The following is a 17,905-nucleotide window of genomic DNA, read 5'->3' as shown; positions in this document are numbered from 1 at the left end:
TTTGTTTTGATTGCCCTAGTTAAAATTGCCCTATGTGTTGTCTGGCAGGTAGGTTGATCTGTTACCGGTCCAACATACTTTTATTTTTAACATTATGTTATTCTAATTTGCATACTCCTGGGGCAAATTAGATGAGATGAATGGTTCGCGAGTCATATATGTTCCACAGACAGACATTTGTTGAATTGGTACGTTGATGTCTCCATTGGCTTTATATTTCTAAATTATTTTGTGACTTCTGATCTACAGATTTATGTAGTAAACTTTACCTAACTTTTTTTTCTAACACTTAAAAGAAATAAACAACAATTGGGAAAAAAAGAAAAACTCAAGCTAGCATAAGCATTCAATGAGAAAACTTTTTTTTTTTTTTTTTTTTAAGTCAAAGGAGAGGTCCACTTGCATATTGGGAATATCACTTTATCCAGTGATATTATCAAGTTCATAGTCAGAAAACGAGTGTTTGTATTATTGAAAATGACTGTGTCCCAAAGAGAAGGACAATACTACTTTGGAGATAAAACAATCTAATAGAATCTTCTTGTCCTTGCCACATTTCAGATGGTTATATTTATGCTTTGACTTCATTACTGGTCTCCCAAGTTAATAAAGGAGGGAAGATTAGTCCACAGCCAAGTTTCAGAGTCATGTTGTTCATGTATTACTTTATTTGCACCTGCAAGGCCAAACTCAGGGCAATATTTACTCAACAAGTTGGCCTGATTCGTCACATCAGGCTTGTGTTGTTTTTATACACGAGCTTTACCGTTAGTGATGACAGAGTGAAGAGTCTCCTGAAAAAAGTTCTTCAGACTTTGGAAATCAACAGGACAGGAAATTAAATAATCCCAAAAAGTTTTCTATTTGAGAGTTTGTTGTCAATATAAGACAACACTATTATTATTATTAGTAGTAGTAGTAGTAGTAGTATTATTAATGTGGGGCGTTATATTTTATATTCTGCCTTTTCTATGCAGCTTTTTTCGATTTTAGATCTAAGCTTTTAAACCAGTTCCAGCTTCATTAACTCATGTGCTGCGTTCATGTCCTGTGGTAAAAAGGAGAAACATTTTTGACAAGATAAATATCTTATTTCCACTAGATAGTTATCTTGTGCGCACGAGATAGAACAATTGAAAGATCTTTTGGGTCTTCAGGGGCTTCCGTAGAAAAATCTAAAGTGTCTAAAAAAATGACTGCACAAAACGGAGTGTTTGTTACTTGTTTGAGTGCATTCAGTCTCATGTAAGTAATATAAATGGGTTTAAAAAAGGAAGATTGTTGCATTGTGTTGGAGTCAGCACACATGGAGGCCATTAGAGGAACTGCAGCGTTAAGCGACTTCCGTTTGGCTCCTCGTTTGTTGACAGATCTCAACAGTGTGGGATCGTGGAGTGTCCGAGGAGGCTGTAAAGGCACCATAAGTCCCCCCCTGCACCGTGGAGCCTCATGATCAGAACCGTGTGTCTGCAGCTGTCAGCGGGGAGGCTCAGATCCAGGTTAGGTAAGAGGAGGAAGAGGAGGAAGAGGAGATAGAGATGACAACATGCCACAACACATCCAGATGTTCACCTTTACCCTCATCACACTCACACTGTCGCTTATCGCCACATACGTCTGTTTGAACAGGAGAGGTAAACACAGGGGAGCGAGCCGACATTTTATTCCATAGCTAGCTAGTTAGCTTAGCGTCTGTTAGCTGCATGTTGGTGGAGGGTCGGTGTGGGTCTCTAGGACCCCGCAGACACCGGGCATGGGCGGGGGAGAAAGGTGAAGTGCCCCCCCCCCCCTCTCAGGACTGATCAGAGGTCAGTTTCTAAACCAACCCAGCGGAGGTGAAGGCTGCGATCAGCGCTCAGGAAGCCGATCCCCGGTCGGTTTATCTCCAAGTACCGTGCGACGTATTTAGCTAACGTCGTAAAAGGACACACGCAGAGGAATAGGTGTTAGCTAGCGTACAAAGAGTTGATGTGTGCAGGTTAATGTGATGCTTTACAAGTTGTTAGCTGTATTTAGTCTCTGGGAGAAGACTAGCGGGCCGGTGAGGCGGTGTTGACGGGGCTCGGGACGGCAGCGCCCCGCGGCTTTGATGCGGCGGAGCGCCAACATCCAGACGTCCGTCATAATCCGCAGTGTCAACACCTCCGTCCGGGCTGTGATAACTCACGGGCTCCGCCATGCAAGCGAACACGACGCGGGGCTTCTTGTGGTCGGACGTGGAGACGAGGACCCTGCTCAACATCTGGGGGGAGCAGGACATCCAGGCGGCGCTGGACGGAAACTTCCGAAACAGCTTCGTGTACCGCGACGTCTCCCGGCGGCTCGGGGCGATGGGGTTCGAGAGGACGCCGGAGCAATGCCGGGTGCGCATCAAGAGCCTCAAGAGGCAGTACCTGCTGGCGAAGGAGGGCAATCTGCGCAACAACGGGCAGTATCACAAGATCTGCAAGTTCTATGACGCCATGGACGGCATCCTGAGCAACCGGCCCGCTCTTGACCCCCGGGAGTTCATGGACGGCGGGATGGGAGGAGAGGAGGCCGTGGATGGCCTGGAGGAGGATGGAGAGGATGGCCAGGATGTTTACTCTGAGTGCACAGGGGAGTGTCCTTACCCTGCGGAGACTGAAGTGAAGCTGGAATACCCAACTATTCCCATCCCGATTCCAGTTAAAGTGACAGTGGGAAATAACAGTAAGTGATCCCTCCTTCTACTTCTCTGTTACATGGGTGCAGACAGTGTGTTTTGAATCATTTATACCTCGACTATCTGATGCATCACATAATCCCCAATCCCTCTCTCCACTTAAGGCACCTCAGTGAGACCCCACAACAGCGCCCAGTCGACTACTAACGTGCCACTCAGAGCACCCAAGAGGCAGAGGAAGAGGCGTGCGAACTTCCCCATGGAGAAACTGATGGAGCAGTTCCTGGAGCAGAGCGCCCAGGCCGAGGACAACTTCTACCGCATGGAGGAGCAGCGATTGCAGGCAGAGGACCGCCGCAGAGAGGCCGAGCACGCCAGGGAGCTGCACATGCTACAGATGCTTGGCCAGATGTTCTCCAGCATCTCCTCCTCCTCTACCTCCTCCTCCTCCTCCGCCAGGCCCGGCTCCGCAAGCACTCCCTCCAAGAAGGCTTCCGTCCCTGCCCGCACGCCTGTGTTCTCCAGTGCCTCCCCGGCGTGTGCACGTGGCCCGTCGGGTCATCTCAGACGTCCTTTACCCCAGACAGACTGTTACAGCCAACAGAGTCAACTGTTGGAACCAGATCCCCAGGCATTAGGTATTGGTTTTGGTGTCATGTGTGCAGCGGGGAGGTGGAATGTGTGAAGAGGAAATTGAAATTACAGGCATGTCAGCTGTCGAGTGAGCACTCAGTGATGGAGCAGTCACGCCACATGTTAATTTATCCTTTTTCTACAGTACATTAGTTTGTTTTTAATTGTGTTTTCATTGTCTTTGCTGCCAAACTTTTCTCATCGTGTGTCCATGGAAGGTAAAGACATCGCTTATCTGCTGACTCTTAATCTGTTTATGTCCTCAGTGTTTGAACGCTACTACGGCTTGGGGTCTACCTCACACAGCGGCATGGACGATGAACTCCTCTCCCTAGTAAAGAGTATAGTCCCTCCACTGACCTCCAAAAAGCACAAGGGACAAGCTGGACGAATCGGGATCATTGGAGGATGCCAAGAGTATGTGACACAAAGACCAAATCCTCCTCAATAGAAACATCCCTCATTTGTTATAGAACATTTGTCCCAACACTGTTTCTCTTCACCCCCTGAAGCTATACTGGAGCCCCATACTTTGCTGCGATCTCTGCATTGAAAGTGGTAAATACTCGTAAATACAGATTTGGCATAAATATTTTACAGAGTCTAAAGTTATCGTGTGGTTCTGATGCTGTGACTGCGTTTTTGTTTCTCGTCTCCAGGGGGCCGACTTGTCTCATGTGTTCTGCACCAAAGATGCTGCGACTGTAATCAAGTCATACAGCCCTGAGCTCATAGTTCATCCTGTTCTGTGAGTACAGGATCACTTCTGACAACAATATGATCATTAGTAAAAGGAATAGTGTGTTGTTGTTTTTTTACATCAGTTTTTTTACATCAGTGCTGTCCACATTAAAACTTTGGTTAAAAATAAAAGTGTGGTAACTATTTCTATGATGCCTATATTCATCATGAAGTATAGATACCATTAAGTTACTTTCGGGAATACATTATCAGAGTTGTTGTAAACCATCATTATGAATTATTTGTCATAACAACAGTTGTAAGGAATAAGTAGGATTATTAAACTGTAAAAGGTCGGCTTTTGCTGATCATAATGGTGTTTTCTCACCATAATCTCATAATGAGATTATGGTGAGAATTTGGATATCGCTTGTCTCAATACCTACTGTATAAGCTGTGTTTGCATTTCTGTCACACACTCCATATGAGTTCTATTTTCAAATGACTCAACGCCTTGTGGTGAAAATCAATAAGACTGTTGAGTCCTCAGTCGTTGCAGTTTACATGTGTGATGGAAATCTGGAAATACAAGAGGCTGGAAACACCAAAGTTATCCATGTGTATTTTAATAGGGGCTTTCTGCAGAAAGGATCAACACAGAGAGTCACAAGGATCTCAGAGTGAAGATGGAGAACAGCCAAATACAAGGATCTTATATAGGAGAACTGAGGGCTGTCTCTCTGAACCAATCCAGACTGGTTCTGTAGGCGCAGCTAGAGAGAGGAATCTAAACAACTGATTTACATGTGTTTCCTAAGGAGATAAGCAGACATACATTCCGTTCTTTGGAGGGTAAATAAGTGGCAAAAGGGTCTGGCAGTATTCAGGTCATAAACAGTTCAGACCATAAAACAGCTCAGGTCATAAAGCATTTGGACAGTTTGTTTATATATGTAGATACAGATCATAAAAGTCTTTAGACAAGGCTGCAAAAACTTACTTTCTAAATACAAATAGTTTGTCAACCATACTTAGTTAATTTTTCTACTACACATGCATTGTCATCACAAAGTGACAGGAGATGCTTTATTCCTCATGACTGTTGTTAAAAGTCAGCAAAATGCATTTTGTACAATGGTTGTCATAGTAACGTTGATCCATCAGTGTTTGTTTTTACAAAAGCAGGTTATTTATACACAAAGGAAAGAAGGAAAGTGAATAACGTTTGGGAATAAGAACATAACCAGGGTAATACACAATAATGTCTGCTTTCAACCACATCTAATATGTGTGCGTTTGTGTGTTTGTGTATGTGTCTATCCAGGGACAGTCCTAATGCAGTGGAGGAGATTGAAAAATGGCTCCCGACACTGCATGGCCTTGTGGTGGGACCAGGTCTAGGGAGAGAAGACTTATTACTGAAAACAGCTAAGGCACGTGGGAAATATTCACTCTTTCTTTTTCACTCAAAACAGCCTCTTAGCTACTTGTGCATGTAACATGGCATATCTTCAACTTGAATGGCACTCAGTAGAGCACGTACCTCCACCAAGCAGCCTTAAATCCAATCAACCCTCATAGCTATGCCAACAAAACAATGCAGATCGCGAAATCATTATCTTAGCGGATGATGAAACCACATTTGCTCAATCCGGATTTTTGTGGATCCTCACCAAATTGCACACACTCATAGATAACAGTCCCCAAAACATTACTGATGTTTTTCATCAAGATGTATGTATTATTTATCAAGTAAAAATGTCAAAAAAATACCCTATTTAAATATTTTAAAGGAAGTATTTGAAATATTCCTGCATCCTCCCCTTTTTTGGGAGACACGCCAAAATGCAATGGGTCCTTACTTGGCTCATGTCCCGTCCTTTCATCAGGTTTCATGGATTTCAGTTCAGTAGTTTTTGCATAATCCTACTGACAAATGAACTGGGGTGAAAACATAACTGCTTAAGAATTGTTAGCGAAATCAGTGATTACTTTAACCTGCACACCAAAATATAACATATTATGATGCAGTGTGACTTATAACTGAGGAAAGTGTGGTTTGATTTCCCAGAAAAACCTCAGCAAAGAGCACACATGTTTACTAACTATGTAGATGTGTGGGATTGTCAGAGAGATGGGAGAAAGATGACGATTCCATATGCTTGAGGAAGAAGCACACAAACTCTGCTGCTGACATTTTTAGCTTTGACCCATCAGTCTGTTGTGGAATGTGACTCATACAGAAATATTTTGTTAAGCCTAAGGAGAAAGTTTGTGGGCTTGATATAAACATTTTTCCCAAACTTTTAGGAGGTGATAGAGAAGTCTAAAGCGAGAGATATTCCTATAGTCATCGATGCGGTAAGTTGATCAAATCATGTTTCAGCTGTTGAGCAGATGGGATTTACTGGATTCATGGGATGCAGTCACTGAGTGTGTGTGTGTGTGTGTGTGTGTGTCTCGTGTTTTTTTTTTTTAACAGGATGGATTATGGCTTGTTGCACAGCAACCATCTGTTATTCAAGGGTATGCCAAGGGTATCCTCACACCTAACCTAATGGAGTTCACCCGACTATATGAGGCACTGGTAGGTCTCTCAGCAGAGTACAGTCGGTCACTAGCAGACAATCAACACATGATTCTGTATGTTAATGTGTGTGTGTGTGGCTTTCTGTGTGTCGCTGTCCCAGCACCATGAACCCATGGACAGTAGTGACCATCAACGCAATGCCTTGCAGCTCAGTGTAGCCATGGGCAACCTCACTCTGGTGCTAAAAGGAGAACAGGATCTCATCACAGATGGCAGTAAAGGTTAGTATCAAGCACATCAGTACAAACACAACCTCATCAGACCATCTTTTAACTGTTCCAGCAGATCTTAAGATTTTCCATCACTACTTAGACGTGTAATTAGACACTCTTGTTTTTGTCATCTCAAGTTGACACTTGTTGTTTTCAGTGATCTGGTGCAGTGCTGAGGGCAGTGGGAGAAGATGTGGTGGACAGGGCGACCTCCTGTCTGGATCTATGGGAGTGCTGGCTCACTGGGCTCATGCTGCTGCTGCAACCGGAGGGGTCAAAAGGTGAAGACCTGTTTGGCTGTGTGTGCTCTGTGTTTTAAAGGTTCAGTGTGTAGAATCTAGTGACATCTATTGGTGAAGTTGCATGTTGCGGCTGAATAACCCTCACCTCACCCTCTCCTTCCAAACACGACAGAGAACCTGTGGCAGCCTTCAGTTGTCATAAAAACTCAAAAGGTGTTGAGTTTGTCCAGTTTGGACGACTGTAAAAAACATGGCAGTCTCCGTAGAGATCCTGATGTAAATAAAAATAATTTAGATATAAAAGGCTCGTTCTGCAATAAAGAAAACAACAATTCGTACAATTTAGATTAAAATCACGAGAAAACATCAATGGGATTATTTTTAATTCAATTTCTGCTAATCGATCCCTTTCACCTAAATCTTACAAACCATTACAAACTTTTAATGGTAGCATATAACACATTTAAAGACCCATACCAGTGCCTGTACATGTTTCAGAACATGACCTTGTATCTGAACAAACTAAAAACCTCTGGTAACTACTTCCAAATGGTTTATTTTCTACATACCTTCACAGCATCCATTAGTTTCCACTCAACTCGCTATGTTAAGAAACTCAAATTGTTACGTCTTTAAACTTAGTTGGTAATCCTATATAATATTTTGTGTATTTTGGAACTGAGATTAAATGATTTATTTGTTGATCCACAAAGAATTTATCTTAAACTGTTTTGATAAAGGACATTTTTCAAGCCCAAACAATCAGGATGATGCTTGTCCTTATTTTTTTTTATTAAAGAAATTACGACACATTTAAAGAAGACCCCGTGGGAAACTCTTTCACAATTTTCTGACATTTATAGATAAAGTTATTACTCAAGAATACTATGGAAAAAGCAACTGAAATCTCCAGTTTCAGTCCGAATACATTGCTATTGTCACGTAGGAATCTTGTTGAGTTGCAAATCGAGAGTTGGCGGCCGAAACATGCAAACGTGCTTTCTGTCATATTGTAGAATTAAATACATTTTCCATATTTGTGTTGTTTTATGTTAAGTTAAACCATAATTTGTTGTCTTCTTGCAGTATGAATCCTTCAGTGGTTGCAGCATTCGGAGCCTGTTCACTCACCAGGCAGTGCAACAGTCAAGCATTCCAGCGACACGGCAGATCCACCACCACCTCGGACATGATCCCGGAGATTGGCTCGGCTTTTAAAAAGTTATTTGAAAGTTGAAAACAATCAATGTCAATGTTTATCCTGTCAAACTTGTTAAAAAGCTAAAGATCCATACACAGTTTTCCTTTGGTAGTAGAAACTGGTAGTAGAGCCTGTGGATGGACTGGATGTTGTCATTTAGTTGAATTTGAATGAGAATTGCAGAGGCGTGGACTGTCTCCTTTTAAAAGACAGCGCTGGAAATACAACACACACACTCACTTGTTGAAAGAGGTTCATTAATTACAGGAAACAAACGAACCAACAATATCTCTTCCGTCCGTCACGTAGAATTATTAATGCATTCACCAAACATGCCCATCAAAGACACAGAGAAACCAGAAACCTGTTTGAACTTTGAAATAAATAATAAATTATAATCTGTGTTTTGAGTGGCTTTTTTTGAACAAATGTTTTCAACACAATCTACATCATAACAGTTCGTTGTTGTTGCCTCATGGTGGCGATGTTGACTTAAGGAAACACTTGTCACTATGAAACCAGAGAGAAACCTCGTTAGTGGTAAAGCGGAGATAATTCTGTAACAACAGTGATCCTAAAAACAACAGTTTGAAATTCACTATCAGAGATCAGGAGGAGCATTTGTTATTTCATTAATTCATTCAGCCTGGGTCTATTGTAGCCGTCTACATCGGCAGTTACATTAGCACTGATGGATATTTGTTCAGGCACTTTAGCCAACAGCTAACATTAGCCACTGTGGGGCTAGCATCACACACACACACACACACACACGAGCTAGCGCTAGCGCCAGCGCCAGCGCCAACAACGAGAGGAGCATCACGCAGTGTTCGGTGATCACGTCAGCGACGGAGAAGCTGCAGGAAAAATACACTTAAAGACAAACCGGTGAGTTCTTACACGAGTTGCTTTTTCAACAACTACACAAGTGTGGCGTGTTTTACTGTTTGTTTTTGTTGCGTTTAATAGCGTGGTCGGGTTCTATACGTCAACGGCTAGCATACGCTAATTTGGCTAGCAGTCACTTTGTAGTAAACATGGTAGAGATAAGTCTAAAAGCTCATTTTAAATACTGTAAACTGTATTTACAATGATTCCAGCTCGCAAGTTGTGTGTGTAACATTAGTGGGTGGATTTAAGTTGTGTGTGGTTGTTTACGTTGTGTGTGAACGAAACGGTTGTGGCAACGTTTTAAATCTAAGTGTTCGTAAATCTTTGTCAAATCTCTGTGTTGCTTGTGTGAACTCTTCGCTAACGTTGGCAGCCAACACCACAACTGGATTCAAATAGTAAATCAAGGTTTAAATCTCAAACTCGCATAGAGGAGAAAGTTGGCTGGCGTTTACTTGACGTTAGCGTAAACTCTACGGGCTGCGTTAGCCGCAGTTAGCATCCGTAATCATGAGTAATGGAGCTCCCTGCTGCTAAAGTCTCTCAGTGCTGGTAACGTGAAGCTGAGCACTGGGGCTGTTTGGGCTATTTTTCACGTTAGCATGTCGGGTTGTGATTCATCCGCATCCGCGTTAACGCTACAGCGAACCGGGAAATGTAGCTAGCTTAACTGTTTAGCTAGTAGCTTCGCTGTCTTCCCCCGAGCGTATTCATCACTTGCTGTTTATTTAAATTCTGCTCGAACTAGCTTTGCACTCTGTTTTATCGGTAGATGATTATTATTATTACATGTACAGGATGGCTGACTGCAGAACACTTGCTCCCTCGGACCTTCACATTTTCACCACACACCGTTTGTTCCAGACTGATCTCAGATAACTGCAAAACCATCTGTGAGTCCTGTCAAAAACATGAGATGCACCGCAGTATTACTTACATTCTATATTATGTATTACTTACATTATATTTTATATTTATCTACTTAGTTTAATGTTTTATTTTAGTTTATAATTTATATTTAATTGCATATTTTATTACTTTTTTTTTGCTTGTGTGGTTTTTTTTCTAAATATTGTTGAGCATGGTTAGAGGGAGCCTGTGCCAGCAGCTGCTGTATGTACACATGAGACACAAGACATCTGATACAAGGGAATTAAGTTGAAGTTGCAAAGAAAATACACATTTGTGAAAAAGCTTGCAGAGTGACTTTACATCGACGGCACACATTTTAATAACCGTTTCTGTTTTAACAGGTGCATGTGTCCGAGAGTCCTGGGGATCCGCAATGTTGAACCCGACCAATGGTGACCCAGGCCACGTTGTTGTGAATTATGTTGAGGAGTATTTGGACCTGGTGGAATCGCTTCCCTTTGACCTGCAGAGGAGTGTGTCGCTCATGAAGGAGATCGATGCCAGGTATCAAGGTAAAGAAGTCACACAGTGGATCACAGTACACCAAATACTAAATATTATACTGTAACATAGAAAAAGCCTCAAACATAGATGTTTTAAGGCAGTCACTTATTATCTACTCACCAGTATGCAGCTGGAGGGGCTGGTGAAGTGTTTGAGTCCACAAAACACTTTCAGGGGTAAACAGTGTTGCAGCCAAATCTAATACGTAAAAAAAACCCACTTAAAATGCCTCCATACTGCTCCTGTGGTGTCATCCGAGTGTCTGTAAGCCCTGACATTCAAATTCCACTCAAAACAACATCATCTACACCATGTTTCTAGCCTAAATGTCCTCGGATTTCATCTGCAGTCACATTCGTGTGTGGATCACAGCGGCCATTTAGGCTAAAAACATGATGGAAACAACTTTGTTTCATTTACTTTATTTGTATTGGATTTGGCTCTAACGCCGTTTACCCCTGAGACTCTGAAAGTGTTTTGTGGACTCAAACACTTCCCCCACCCCTCCGTCGGCATAGTGGTGAGTAGATAGTACATTTTTATTTATACCCTTTAACTGGGTACTTATCATAGAAGAAGACTTGCTGCAGATTTCAAAGAATCCCACTGTAGCTTAGTGAATGTTTGTGAGTGTTCAACATGTAATGTAATGCAATGGGATCTGTTTCCCTGTGAAGATGTGCATTGCAATTTTACATGAATTGTTTATGCATGCTAAACAATTGCTCTCGGTACTACAATGCAAATTAGCATGTGCTTACCATATCAACATTAATAATATATCGAAAGCATTATTTGAATCAAGTAGTATTTCCTGCAGCGCTGTGGTATCCGGCTTTATCAAAGCACCATTCATTCATCACAATAGGTAATCAGCAAATGAATCCATTATGACAAGGAATAAGCTACAGGACCTTATTCGTGTTTTTACCTTTTATGCTAATGCTGAAACTCAAGTATTCCTTCTCCCACCATCTTTCCTGGCAGATGTTCTGAAGGAGCTTGATGATGCTTACGAACGGTATCGCAGGGAATCCGACTCAGTTCAGAGGCGCAAGCTTCAGTCATCGATTCAGAGGGCACTGATCCGCAGTCAAGAGCTCGGAGATGAAAAGATCCAGATTGCTGGTCAGATGGTGAGTAAGCAACAACATCCTGCAGCTTCTTCAGCAGAGACATTTTTTGTTTTTATTTGAATAGTATTGTGTCTTGTATATTTCCCATTTGGATTTCACTGAAAATCATTATTAGGGAATAGTGAACACTGAATCCACTTTCAGATACACACTAAAAACTTATCAGAAATAAAATTCCGTATTTAACCTTCTCCTCTGAGATGTTGAAATGAGATTTGTCTATTATGTGTTAAATGCTTACAATTAATAGTTACATTTTTCATTTTATTTTAACTTCCAACTTCATTTTATCTCCCAAAGAAGTGGTTAATATCCTCAAACTGGGGTTGACCCACTATAAACCTTCTACTTTACATCTATGTTGTGTAAAATCAAAAGAGAGACATTCACAGTAAAACTTAACCGTGCTTTGTTTCAGGTGGAGTTGGTTGAAAATCGAACACGACAAATCGACTGGCACTCTGAGCTTCTCCTCTCCTCTCAAGAAGTCCCAGAGAGCCAAGTTCCCACAGCAACAGTCATGACAACCACGGCAGCAGCCATGACACCCACTTCATCAGCCGCCATCACTCCAGGCAAACCCAGCCACCTCGACAAGAAGCGCGATGAAGTGACACCGGGCTCTGGTAGTGCGGACAAATCCGGAGGGAAACGCTCGAGGCGCCAGAAAAATGGAGAAACTCGCGAAAGCTACGGGGGTGTGGATCAAGCTGAAGAGGCGGGAGTGGGGGCGTCTCGGGAAAAACGTGCCAAAACATCCTCCAAGAAGAAGAAGCGGTCAAAAGGAAAGTCTGAGAGAGAAGTGTCGCCTCCAGACCTGCCCATTGATCCAGATGAGCCGACATACTGCCTGTGTGAGCAGGTGTCCTACGGCGAAATGATTGGTTGTGATAACGACGAATGTCCCATTGAGTGGTTTCATTTCTCCTGCGTCGGGCTCCATCATAAGCCCAAGGGAAAGTGGTACTGCCCTAAGTGTAGAGGTGAGAATGAGAAGACCATGGACAAGGCCTTAGAACGGGCCAAAAAGGAGAGGGCATACAACAGGTAGCTCGTTCTGCCCGACCCTACGAACACTGCTGCGTTAAATTTTATTTTATGTCTCGTCTTGGTTTCCATTTACTGTTAACACTGTTTGAACATTGACAAGAGGGGTCTTGTACATAGTTATTTTTGTAGCTGCTGCATAGCTGAGAAACATGATTGCTCTCTCTAAATTCTGTAAAGAATTGCCACAGTACAGTACAACTGCATGTTTGTAACCAACCCTTTGTTTTCACTTGCCCCACGCCATTATATATACTCAACTAACCAATAAAAGACTTAAAAACATAACTGTCATGCTCTTCCAAATTTCTCAGGATAAAGTGAATCTGATTAACTCCCTACACTGACTCTTTTAGGTCACATTTAATTTGCAAAAAAATAAAAACAACTTAGCACATAAGGATGAAATTGCCTTTTTATTTACAAGTGCTGAAAAAAATGACATGGGAGACAACCAGTGCAAAATCTGTACATAAATTCAGTTGCAGGTTTCCTTATATACATGAGTACTGAACAGGAACGTGAATACACTCTTACTGTCATGCATGTAACAGAGTTCACAACACAGCAAAATACACGGTATTAAGATGTCTGATTTCGTCATAGTCCGTAAAACACTCAGGCTGCTCGTTCTCCCGAGGAAAGGTGGGGGGGGGGGATCTCACTGGAGCCTTGTGAACACAAACAGATCAGGGGCACAACAAAAGACGACTCAACTGATGACACCCTCTGAGATGTTTCACATAATTAGTCACAAGTTACTACAGCATGTTAGAACGCACCAGAATTTTTGGGTAAAGGCTCACAAGTCCATATTGACAAAACATCAAGGCAAGATTCAGCACATTTCCCCTGATGGACTAGAAAAGGGGGAGAGAATAGAAAAAATAAATCCCTCCTGGTGGATAAGAAAACAAAAAGACATTCTATGAAGGGAGGTTGAAGGTAAAGTGCATAAAAGCTTTAAATCAAAAAGATTGAGGGGACCAGAAATTAAGAGGTACTCCACTAAAAATTGTAGCACACACAGCTTTACAATGGAGAGAGCCGCTATCAGGATTGTCAGGTCAACTGTCTCTCCAGCTTTGTTCTACAATGGCAGACACACGCTTCTCGTACTCCCGCTTGTTCTCTTGGTAGAGCTGAGCTGCCTGGCTGTTGGCCGGACTGTTGGGATTTGGTTCATCAAGCAGAGACTGAGGATGAGAAGATAAACACTGAAAGTGAGAGTGTTTCAGGGGAAAACATCCAAACTTGCATCGACATATTAGACACACACACACACTTAGACAGACACACACACTTAGACACACAGACACACGGTTCATTAAGCAATAACAGCTCTGTGCTGACGTTCTACACCAGACTTCTGTGACTATCGAATTTCTGTTCAAAGTTCAACTCTGTGAAGGTCATTTACCAAAATGTTCAACAAATGCTTACTATATCACCATTATTACTACAACCATAGTACAGTTGCAAAGATTGTTTATTACTTTTTTTTTATTACAACAAAAGAAAAATGCCAGCCTCTCAAGTAAAGTAAATAAGCTAATTTTGAACTATTTATTATGTTTATTACTGCAGAAAGTGTAGCAAGTTCAGATGTAATTCAGGTTTGTTTTCACACTGATCATTTTATCAGGTATTTTCCCTGAAATTAAGAGAATTTTTCTGAGTGATTTTCCATTTGAGAAAAAGAGCCAAGATATATTACTGTGTTTCTGTAGTATTAATTCTGGCCACTAGAGGCTGAAGTGCACCACTATCACAGTCTATTTATGTCTAAAAGCTTTCACGTTTCTTCCAGGTGATTTTTAATTCTTACATGTACTTTAAACACAGGGGACATGTATTTTGTGTTAGCAACTAATGTAAAATCTTACTGTCATGTCTTTCTTTGGCAACAAATGTATTTATATCAATGAAGGCGTTCATAGAAATCAGTTTAGGCATTATAAAGAACCACAGAGTCTGCCTACTAAGCAGGTCACGGTGCTTGAATGGGTCAAGCACAGAATTCTCACCCAAGCAATTAGGGTTTGACTCCTGTTTAAAGCTCAACTGATACATTTATATGTGGAAAAATAAGAACCCTGAAAAATACACTGACAGATATTCTCAGATTCACATTATTTAAAAGTAAGAAACATCTTTGTTTTCCTTCACTTTTGGTTATAAAACAGAAATAAGGCATAATGACACTTCTTACCTGGATAGATGTAAGAATAGAAGATACATCATAGGTGGGACTCCAACGATTCTGTAGGATGTCCAAACATATACTTCCATCTGCATAGACTGAGGATAAAAACTGTTATAATCTACCCACAAATAACACTAGAACATTAATGTGCAAGTACATGAGTAAATATTCTTACCATTTGGATGAAACATCTTTGACACAAATCGTACTGTGGGGGGTTTGTTGGGGTATTCTTCCGTGAACTCTACAATTAGTTTAAATGTACCTGCGACATAGACAAAAGAAGAAAAAACATGAACAATTAAACTTGTCTATTTGGTTCAGGAGAAATAAAATAATCTTTCAAGGCAGAAAAGGTGTATCGAAGGAGGGACTTGTCCGAACCGGAGTAAAACCCATGAAAAGTTTTGTTTTAAAGGTTTAACTTGAATTACTGACTTTTGATTGTAGATCTCTGTCAAGTTACAGTTTATGTCCATGTCTCATTAAGAAGAAGAAGGTATATAGTCAAACTAGGCCTGGGCAATTAATCCAAAAATGTATCAAAACCGTGGATGGATTATAACTTTTAACCAACCTAATTTTGCTGAAGTGGGTTTTTCGGTTGATATTCTTCCCAATACGTGCATTCACAAACTGTCGCGTTTCCACTATATTCCACTGTGCATCACCCTGCTGCCAATTCAAAATGTTTTTCATATCATTCAAATTTTATGGTAATTTTTACAAGATAAACTAAATTAGATTTGGGTTGAGTGACACTTTAAAACAAATACTCATCAAAAAATGAATTACAGATTACAGTTGTGCCTCTGCCTCTGGAATTTAAGTTCCAGGAAATAGGTTCACTTTCTCCCACTGTGTCACTCACTTCATCATTTTAAATTAGCCAGCTATGTCTTACTACATTGAATTACTCACCATCCTCAAAGGGAGTTCCTTCAGGGCTGTGAGGGTAGAGGGAAAATAAACACATTAATTCAATTTGTCACACACACACTTTTTTGATTTGCATTAGTCAATGGATATTATGATTAATATGAACTGATTATTAAGGCTGTGTTTCAATGTCTTACCCAAAAATGACTGCATTCCACGCCATGATGTTGTTTTCAGATGGAGCACCACTAACACCAGCTGGAGGATCCTCTTGTAATCTTTATGACAAAAAACAAACCATTATAACAGGAGCTCTAAGTTTAATTATGATAGATTGACCTAGATTCCTTCAGCCAGAATAAATCTTTATTTGTTTTACATCCAAATTTTATATTTCAAATAAACATAACTCAACCTCCCTAACATGGCTGGTCACAGAGGCAGTGGACTTAATAAAATGATAATGAAAGAAGAATTATGGTTACTTTCCCTCCTTGGTTATGCCATTTGTCAGATTAAATGTTCTAATTATCTATGACCTAATATCTTTATAGTTTTATGATTGGAGATGTGCTGTACATTTATGCCATTATAAAACTAGTTAGTCACAAACTTGCGATTACAGTAACAGTACTGTTTTTATGAGCTACCTTCTACAACAATAAACACTGAAATATTGGGTATTAATGCTAGAGAAATCAAGGCTCTCAACATATTAACCCCAAGGGATAGAAAACTTTCATCACTAAAACCCTTTGCAACACACTGTAAAAACCTATCTGCGTAATCATGACTGTCACTAGTCTCTTTTTCAGTTCTGTTCTAAATAACAATCATTTCCCACATTCCGAGATATAGAGAAATGAATTTCCTCAGAGATACACAGGGTGGTTTGATTTTTAGTATAAAGCTAACTTCCTCTTCCTTGGACAAGGTGTATTTGATGCTGAACTCAGTAAATATGTGGTAATAAACATTTGGTCACAAGAACACCATATGGTGTGGTATTTACTGCTTCTATTGTGGCGAATTATTTCTCACAATCAACACAATTGGTTCATATGAGATATGATGATAATACTTTATGATATTGCCCCTTTGTTTAAGAATAAATCCGCCCATAGTAACTTACACCTACCAAACTTTGACTGGCTAACATGAGTGAAGACCGTGTGAATTTCTCATTTCTAGCTAACTTCGATGCTCATTAGCATCTATCAACATGAAAAGGTGATGTTGGGTTACATTAACATCAGACAAGTGGCATTAAATGTGTCCTGACCTGGGATAGTTTGGCCGATCGGTCACTTGTCACGCACATTTAAACACAAGCTGGTGTGAAGCAGTCGTAAACAGTGGCTACTGCCTTCCTGTTAGCAACGTTAGCCTCTAGCTTCGGGCGAAGCGCTTCTCGCAGATTAACACTGTTTCACTTAAATGTTTCAGGTTCGTGAAAACACACACGATAACAACGCACTGTTCACGCTAAGAGTGTGGTTTGTTGTGGGGTCCGGCGAATTTGCCAATTCAAAGTTAAAACAACATACATACTGGCTAGCTATGCCGAGCTAAGCTAATGCTAGATGCCATTCTTTTTTTTTGGCCAATCATAGCTAGAGCAACAACATCGGCGTAATTTCTCAGCATCGACTCACCGTTTAAAGTCTCTCATAAGTCTCCTTCTGGCCGGGGTGGACATGGTTTAACTTGTGAATAAATGTAGTGACAACACCGGTCCGTCGGCGGTTTGTCTTTTTAAAGGAATTACGTGTTATTTGTTTGTTATTCTACCTCAGCGGCCAAACTGTTTCTCAGGATTATCCTGAATCTCTGGTTAGCCCAGCTAGGTTTACCGGACCATACCATGTCATGAGAGGAGGGGGGGAGGTTTAGAAGAGCCACGTTTTACAAAAATTGCATATAGGAATACCAGCGCAAGCTTGTAGTTCAGATGCGACAAAATGTTAAAACGTTTTATTAAATCACGCACAAATTAGATACACGAATGTATTATATTGTTTTTTGTAATTTCCAGTATCCCCTCCCCCCCTCCCTGTTGAGGGCGTCGTGTGTCGCGGGGCGTGGTCACAGTGACGTGGTGTTTGTGCAGCAGCGCAGTGATGAAGG

The 17,905-nt window shown here is 41.1% G+C and overlaps 3 protein-coding genes across 7 annotated transcripts; 2 read left to right on the top strand and 1 right to left on the bottom strand.

The window, feature by feature from the left end:
• Positions 1-1,349: 1,349 nt before the first annotated feature.
• naxd (NAD(P)HX dehydratase) lies at positions 1,350-8,599 on the top strand. 4 transcript variants are annotated; one of them, XM_034573652.1, is made up of 11 exons: positions 1,356-2,691; positions 2,809-3,282; positions 3,544-3,694; positions 3,790-3,835; positions 3,937-4,025; positions 5,283-5,391; positions 6,269-6,319; positions 6,441-6,545; positions 6,649-6,769; positions 6,918-7,041; positions 8,089-8,599. In XM_034573652.1, the coding sequence occupies exons 1-11, from the start codon at positions 2,178-2,180 to the stop codon at positions 8,237-8,239; spliced, it is 1,935 nt and encodes a 644-aa protein (XP_034429543.1). In that variant the 5' UTR covers positions 1,356-2,177; the 3' UTR covers positions 8,240-8,599. The 4 variants fall into 4 exon arrangements, with proteins under 4 accessions (XP_034429545.1, XP_034429543.1, XP_034429546.1 ...); XM_034573654.1 differs by lacking the exon at positions 2,809-3,282 and having other exon boundaries at positions 1,350-1,504; XM_034573655.1 differs by lacking the exon at positions 2,809-3,282 and having other exon boundaries at positions 1,359-1,499.
• Positions 8,600-8,688: 89 nt separating this feature from the next.
• On the top strand, positions 8,689-13,388 carry ing1 (inhibitor of growth family, member 1). The gene is made up of 4 exons (XM_034573656.1): positions 8,689-9,091; positions 10,348-10,518; positions 11,498-11,646; positions 12,065-13,388. Exons 2-4 carry the CDS (start codon positions 10,380-10,382, stop codon positions 12,695-12,697), a joined length of 921 nt encoding a protein of 306 aa, XP_034429547.1. The 5' UTR covers positions 8,689-9,091; positions 10,348-10,379; the 3' UTR covers positions 12,698-13,388.
• Positions 13,093-17,617, bottom strand: ube2al (ubiquitin conjugating enzyme E2 A, like). 2 transcript variants are annotated; one of them, XM_034573658.1, is made up of 6 exons: positions 17,434-17,614; positions 15,976-16,056; positions 15,821-15,846; positions 15,075-15,164; positions 14,906-14,994; positions 13,093-13,889 (listed from the first exon to the last, which is right to left on the bottom strand). In XM_034573658.1, the coding sequence occupies exons 1-6, from the start codon at positions 17,475-17,477 to the stop codon at positions 13,761-13,763; spliced, it is 459 nt and encodes a 152-aa protein (XP_034429549.1). In that variant the 5' UTR covers positions 17,478-17,614; the 3' UTR covers positions 13,093-13,760. The 2 variants fall into 2 exon arrangements, with proteins under 2 accessions (XP_034429549.1, XP_034429550.1); XM_034573659.1 differs by lacking the exon at positions 13,093-13,889 and adding an exon at positions 14,372-14,756 and having other exon boundaries at positions 14,826-14,994; positions 17,434-17,617.
• Between the last annotated feature and the right edge of the window lie 288 nt (positions 17,618-17,905).

Source organism: Hippoglossus hippoglossus, chromosome 21 (assembly GCF_009819705.1).
Source record: "Hippoglossus hippoglossus isolate fHipHip1 chromosome 21, fHipHip1.pri, whole genome shotgun sequence".
Lineage (NCBI taxonomy): Eukaryota > Metazoa > Chordata > Actinopteri > Pleuronectiformes > Pleuronectidae > Hippoglossus > Hippoglossus hippoglossus.
Note: the sequence above shows the minus strand (reverse complement) of the source record. Positions and strands in the feature narration are given on the sequence as shown.